Source organism: Trichomycterus rosablanca, chromosome 2 (assembly GCF_030014385.1).
Source record: "Trichomycterus rosablanca isolate fTriRos1 chromosome 2, fTriRos1.hap1, whole genome shotgun sequence".
In the NCBI taxonomy this organism is placed as follows: Eukaryota; Metazoa; Chordata; class Actinopteri; order Siluriformes; family Trichomycteridae; genus Trichomycterus; species Trichomycterus rosablanca.
The window spans coordinates 56,949,069-56,955,788 of record NC_085989.1 but is presented as its reverse complement, the minus strand read 5'-3'; the positions used below and the strand labels follow the sequence as shown (position 1 = coordinate 56,955,788).

At 42.5% G+C, this 6,720-nt stretch overlaps 1 protein-coding gene across 1 annotated transcript; it reads right to left on the bottom strand.

Moving 5' to 3' along the window:
• Window positions 1–799: 799 nt before the first annotated feature.
• Window positions 800–6,508, bottom strand: LOC134302713 (trichohyalin-like). Its single transcript, XM_062987900.1, has 2 exons — window positions 6,375–6,508; window positions 800–2,760 (listed from the first exon to the last, which is right to left on the bottom strand). The coding sequence occupies exons 1-2, from the start codon at window positions 6,478–6,480 to the stop codon at window positions 800–802; spliced, it is 2,067 nt and encodes a 688-aa protein (XP_062843970.1). The 5' UTR covers window positions 6,481–6,508.
• Between the last annotated feature and the right edge of the window lie 212 nt (window positions 6,509–6,720).

Here is a 6,720-nt window from a genome sequence, read left to right as displayed (position 1 = left end):
AATTCAAACTAATGAGAAAATTAAGTCATACAGTGTATGTATTTTAAGTTGATAGAAGCTAAATTTTGTTCTTTATTGTTTAACCAAATATCTTAAGTTCAGGTGATTCATTATAGTGTGTTGAAACAACACTTATAATTTGTGCGTTATCAGAACAGAATAAAATAACAACTGCAAGTAAAAAATTGTGTAATATAATGTAACTTGATTTTTTATCATACAGCAGTGCATATATTTAAGTACTGGCTAAAGGCCATCTGAATTACTTTCTAGAGTGTATGGAAAATAAATGAATCATATTAAAGAACATATTCAGGTACTTTTTAATACTATAGTCTGTATTTTTACTTTGCATGTAATTAATGGATTTCACATGATGCTGTAATTATACTTGCAAAGAATTTACTACATAAATATTCATTCAGTGTGCTTGAATGAACGAGTGAAATTATAAATTTCAAGTGTATTTTAAAGCGACTAGAGCTCATAATGAAGCTAAACAGTTAATTTAACTTACTGTCAGTGTTACAGATCAAACTGACTCAAACTGAGCAGATTTTAATACTGATTAATAAGTGTCCTCCAGTAGATATTTATAGACTGTCTCTCCTGATAGGCTACTGGATTTCTGCAGATGGGCGTAAATCTTTCATTGTATGAATAAAGGTTAAATGAATGATTTGTAATGGAAGGCTAAAGAAGATAATCTTGCTCAGGTGTCCACATACTTTTTGGCTATTTATATTATTTACAAAATGTAAATATCAAGATAATAATAAACATACAAAAGCAGTAGTTTTTATAGGATATTACATGTGTTTTCTTTAAGCTCATTTATCTCCTTACGTAATTCACGCTCTGTTTCCTCCTTGCTTTGTTTAAGCTCAGCATATTCCTTCTGTGTACCGCGGTACAGCTCAGTGAGAAGTTCGGAATCCTTCTGGTGTTTGGCAATCAGCTCCTCTATGCGTTTTTCCAGCTGAGCTTTAACATCATTAAATTGTTCAGCTTGTCTTCTAGCCACATCATCATACTTGCTCTTCATGTCCAGCTCTTTCTTCTCGTAGTTCTTTTTCATTTCCTCACGCTCTCGTTCTTCTTTCTCTCTTCTGTCTCGGTCTTCTTTCTCTCTTCTCTTGATCTCTTCCTGTCTTTCTCTCTCTTTTAGTGTCTTTATCGACTGCTTGTCTTCTTCTCTTCTCTCATTGTCCTCACTGGTTCTTCTCTCCCACTCTTCTTTTCTAATTCTTTCTCGTTCTTCATACTCTTTCTTTATTTTTATTATGTATTCCTCATACTCTTGCTCTCTCTGCTCTCTTTCTCTTCTTTCTGCTTCTTTCCACTGTTTTCTTTCCTCTTCTCTTTTACGTCTTTCATCTTCTCTTTCCTTCTCAAAGCTTCTTCTTATTTGTTCTTGTTTTTCTTCTTGTTCTTTTACTTCTTTATCATGTTTCTCTTTTGTTCTCTTGTGTTCTTCTTCTCTTGCTCTCATCCTCTCCTCCCATTCCATTTCTCGTTCTCTCAGTTTTCTCTGAATAGCATCTTTTATCTCCTTTTTATCATTTTCTGCCTCCATCATTTTCCTCCTCCAGTTCTCCTGTTCTTCTTCTTGTTCTTTTCTTCTCTTTTGTTCTTCCTCGTCTCTCTTTTTAATCTCTTCTTGTTGTCTGATTTTTAGTTTTTCCATTGCTTCTTTTTGTTCATGTTCAAAACGTTCCCTCTCGATTTTTTCTCTTTCTGCTCTCCTCTGGTCCTCCTCGTCTTTTTCAGCTTGCTGCTTGAGAAATGTAGCATTTTGGTTTTCCATTTCCTTCCTCATCTCCTCCAACATGCGATCATTCTCTGTCTTTTGTCGTTCATCCTCTTCTGATCTTCTTAGGTCCTCCAGCCTTCGTTTCTCCTTTTCTTCTTCTTCTCTTTTCTCTTTCTCTCGTCTCAGAGCTTCCTCCCGTTCCTTAAACACTTTTTCTCTTTCACATCTCTCCTGTTCCAACTTTTCTTTCTCTTTCTCCATACTCTTCCTGATCTTCTCCAGCTCTTCTTCATATTTGTATTTCAGAGCCTCTTTTTCAGCCTGCATCTGTTCCTCCTTCTCTTTCAGTATTTCTTGTTGTTTCTGCTGGATGGAATTTTCTGCCACCTCAAACATCTCGTTTGTAAAGTAATTGTTTCTGTCAGACTTTATCATTTCTTCTATCATTCTGATAAGATCACAGACTTGTGTACGATCGTTCTTTTCTTTATTATTGAACATGTGAACTCTTCCACCACAGTCCCTGATTAGTTTATCCACGTTTCTATGACCACTGTTTTTTATATATTCCTCCAAAGTCTGATCTTCCAGATCATCTCCACGTGTAAACAGCACTATGGTGTACTTTGCAGCCTCAGTACCAAACATTTTCTTGATCAGACTCAGGGTCTCCAGTTCTTCATGTGTGATTCTTCCTACACTTAACACAATGATAAAGGCGTGAGGTCCAGGAGTAGAGAGTGAGATACATTTCACTATTTCTTCAATTGCTTCTTTATTTGACAATGTGGTGTCTAACAGTCCTGGAGTATCAACAACAGCAATGGATTTGCCCTCAACTTCTCCAAATCCCTTCTGGCAAATTGTTGTCACAGAGGTCAGGCTGGCACTACACTGAAAGTCTTTTCTTCCAAGGATGGTGTTTCCTGTTGCACTTTTTCCATTTCCTGTTTTTCCAACAAGTACAATTCTCAGACTCCCAGAATCGGGTGATTCACCCTCAGCACCTAAAAAATAAAATGTATTAAATTAAAATTACATTAATTTAATATTTTATTAAGTAAAGAGACATATTTTCAATTCCTCTGGTATAAGCTTATTTTTACATTGGCTAAAGCACTAAACTATGTAAATTTTATTTTAATTTGCTGAGTGGTGGGATTTTGGGTGGAGCTCAGGCTTTTGAGCTTGAAACAAACAAAAATGGCCTCGTCTAAAGAAAGGTTAAATAGGATTTCTCCACACTGCCACTGTGAAATGCAACCTCTGTGTCACATTTCCATTGGGCATAGAATGACTCTACCTAGTAGAAAAGAAGCCCCTGGTAATAACTAACATTGTGGCAAGTCGTGTATCAGAACAAGACGATAAAACCATATTGAGGGCTTTAAGTGGCATTGAAGGTGTCCTTCTTCAGCGCCAGCTCTACCTGCAGAACCTTCTGGACCCTCAGCCAACTGAAAAAGAAAAAGTACTGTTCATGACCTCTCAGCTGAGAGGGTGCTGCTTGTGAATGGGCTAGGCAGCTATGGTCTGACGGGAGTCAAGCTCAAGTTGGTTAGTGTTTGAGGGCCTCATGAGAGCCAATTGTCTGGGAGAAAAACCCTATAGTTTTGGGTTCTGCCCAACCTCCCGTGCCCAGTGGAAACGTTCAACATAGCAAACTACCCACTGGAGCAGATACCTGGCATCCAGCTCCTGACTATCCAGTGCCCACTGCCGATGTGGTCCAGGTGCCAGTGCCCACTGGGTATGCTCATGACTCTCCAGTGCCCACTGCCGATGTGGTCCAGGTGCCAGTGCCCACTCCAGATGTTCTTGGCTGTCCCATGTCCACTTTAGGATCCAGCCAGAATTTTTTATTTTGTCCTGTTCCTTGTTTCGACCCCATAGGCTCCAGGGGTCCTTAGGCATTCCTGCCTGCTCTCATCCATGTTTTCATCTGTTAAAGTTCGTTCCCAGCCCCTACCAGCTGAACTTGTTTCTTAATGTCTGTCGGTTCTAGTTTCGCCATGCCAGGTCCGGCCCGTGAATTTTTCAAGCCCTGCTAATTCTGTCAGCCAGTCTGTCATGTCTTGTCTGTCCGTCCAATCCGTCCTGTGTCTTCGTCAGGTTAATGAGTTCTGGTTTGTCTAGTCATGACGATCCCGTGTTACAGTCTGTCATGTATTGCCCATCTGACCAAGTCTGTCATGTCTCTTCGTCAGGTACCAAAAGTCCTGGTTTGTCTAGTCAAGCTTGTTCTGTCAGTCAGTCTGTCATGTCTTGTCCTTGTCCGTCCGTTCAAGTACGTCCTGTCTCTTTGCCAGGTTACATGAGTTCTGGTTTGTCTAGTCATGTATCCGTATTGCAGTCTGTGAATCCTGTTCCATGTTCGTCTGTTTCTGTCTGCAGATCATGGTTCCAAAAATAGTTTGTATGTAGTCTCTGATCCTCCAGCCATCCAGTCAGAGTCAAAGAGTTTTCACTAGTTCTGGTTGGTCACTTAAGAAACCCTTTGCTGACTACATGCAACTCAACAGGGATTGAGTACCCCTTTCACTCCAGATGGCTCTCCCTAAGCTAAGCTGCAGTCATCAGTCAAAGCTCCAGGTTCCATGTTGCAGACTGCAGGGTTCAAGCCACTGTCTACTCCAGATGGCTCTCCCTGTGCTGTGTCACCAACATCAGACAGAGCTCCATGTCATTGGTTAGAGACTGCAGACGCCTCAACAGGGTTCAAGCCACCATCTATTCCAGACGGCTCTCCCTGTGCTATGCTGCAGTCACAAGTCAAAGCTCCAGGTTCCAAGCAGCTAACTCCTGACACTTTGCCAGGGTCCATGCAGCTGACTCCTGACACCTCGCCAGGCTCCATGCAGCTGGCTCCAGTTTTCATGTCAGCGCTCCCAGTTCGCACTCCAGGTTTCATGTCGGTGCCTCCAGTGGCGCTTCAGGTCTCTTGTCAGCATCACCAGACGGTGCTCCAGGTCTCTTGTCGGCACCACCAGACGATGTTCCAGGTCTCTTGTCAGTGTCACCAGACGGGACTCCAGGTCTCTTGTCAGCATCACCAGATGGTGTTCCAGGTCTCTTGTCGGCAACACCAGATGGTGCTCCAGGTCTTACGTTGGCACCCTCAGGCGGCACTCCAAGTCTCACGTCAGCACCCCCAGAAGGTGCTCTTAGGTCTCTTGACGACGCCCCCAGATGGCGCTCCAGGTCTCTTGTCGGTGCCCCTAGACGGCACTTCAGGTCTCACAACAGACCCCTGGTTGGTGCTTCAGGTTCCTCATAGGCACCCCCAGACGGTGCCCCAGGCTCCTCATAAGCGCTCCCAGACGGCACTTCAGGTTCCACGTCGGCACTCCCAGTTGGTGCTTCAGGCTCCTCGTTGGTGCTCCCAGATGGCGCTTCAGGTTCCACGTCGGCAGCCAGTGTTCATGAACATGAACCCGGTTTAACTGGCTTGCCAGAACTCAGGGCAACTCAAGGCTGTGCACTTTGGTCATACCTGCCTCAGGACTTTATGAGGGTCTTCAAATTTGCCCCTCAGGCTCCAGGACCTCCTTTTTTTGTTTGTCTGTAGTCGTGCCTTTGGGGGGGGAGTACTGTCACGATTCCAGCCTCTATGTGCTCCTGGTGCACCTGCCACACCCACCTCTCCAGGAGCACATGTTTGAAGGTTTCAAATGTCAGGCCCATGCCCTTCGTGATGATTGGTCCACTGCAGCATTTAAGGAAGCAACTGTGACTGATTCATTGAAGATTTGGTTTTTCCAAATTTTGTTTGCCAGCTTACCATACTTAGTTTGCTATCTTTTGAATTTGGTTTGGTTTATTTGTTTGGTTTCTCTTAGTTTGTTAGTTCACGTTAGCTACTGTTTGTTCCGCTTAGCTCCCGTCTGTCTGGTAGCTATTGTCTGCCTTGTTTTGTCTTGTTCTTGTTTGTTAGTCTAGTTCATGTTCAGCTTTGTTCTTTTCCATGTTTTAAAGTCCTGTTTAGTGCTAGCCTGTTAGCTTAGCTTAGGGTTTAGGTTTAGCTAGGTTCATGTTTCATGCGTTTAGTTTAGCATTAGCATTCAGCATAGGTTGTGTGTTTATGTTGTGTATTATCTTGTGTATCTCTGTCTTGTGTTTTCTTGTAAATAAATATTTGCTTATTTGTGTCCGCCCCCTCGTCTCGTCTAGCCCTATACGTTACACTTGTGTTCTCAATGTTGAGAGATTCACCCCTCACCTACTCCCTTTTCCCGTCTCCTACAAACTCCTAAATCCTCTCCTCACACCTTTATGTATATTGAAAGGACATTTGTATTCCAATTCCCCATCTTGTATCCTGTATTACCCACTATAAAACCAACACCCTTTCATCACACCTCCCCAATCTTGTTCTAGTCTCCCCCTCTATTCCAATTCCATTTCCCCCTTAATCTCCTCCTCTTTTCCTTAATTCCTCCCCTCATTTCTTGTGTAGATAAAGTCTCCCCAAAAATATGTCTAGTTAGATTCTGTTGGTCTTCCAAGCTGTGCCCATACATCTGTATGTGTTAATAAACTACTCTACCCTGAAGACCTGGGCTCCTGACTCCTGTATGCCGAATTTCTAACAATGTCTAGAGACACTAGTGACACTACTCACATGTCTGCTGTAGACGTTTCTCTAGCTGCTTGATTCTCTCCTCCTGTTCAGCCAGTTTTTTCCCCAGTTCTTGTTTAACATCATCTTTTTGTGCTTCAACGTACATCAGGAGAGAATAAAAGTGGTTGGTAGTCTCCATCTTCTTTACTTGATCCAACAGAGCTGGTACCTGCTTGATTCTTTCCCTTTCTGGTTTCTGTAACATGATGTATCTACCACTGCACATGCTGAGAAGTTCTTCTGTTTCTGAACTTTGTTTAATAAAGTTTATTGCTGCAGTTTCATCAATGTTACTGTTGCTAAAGAGGACAATGGTGTGGTCATTCATTCTGGAGCTGAAGATCCT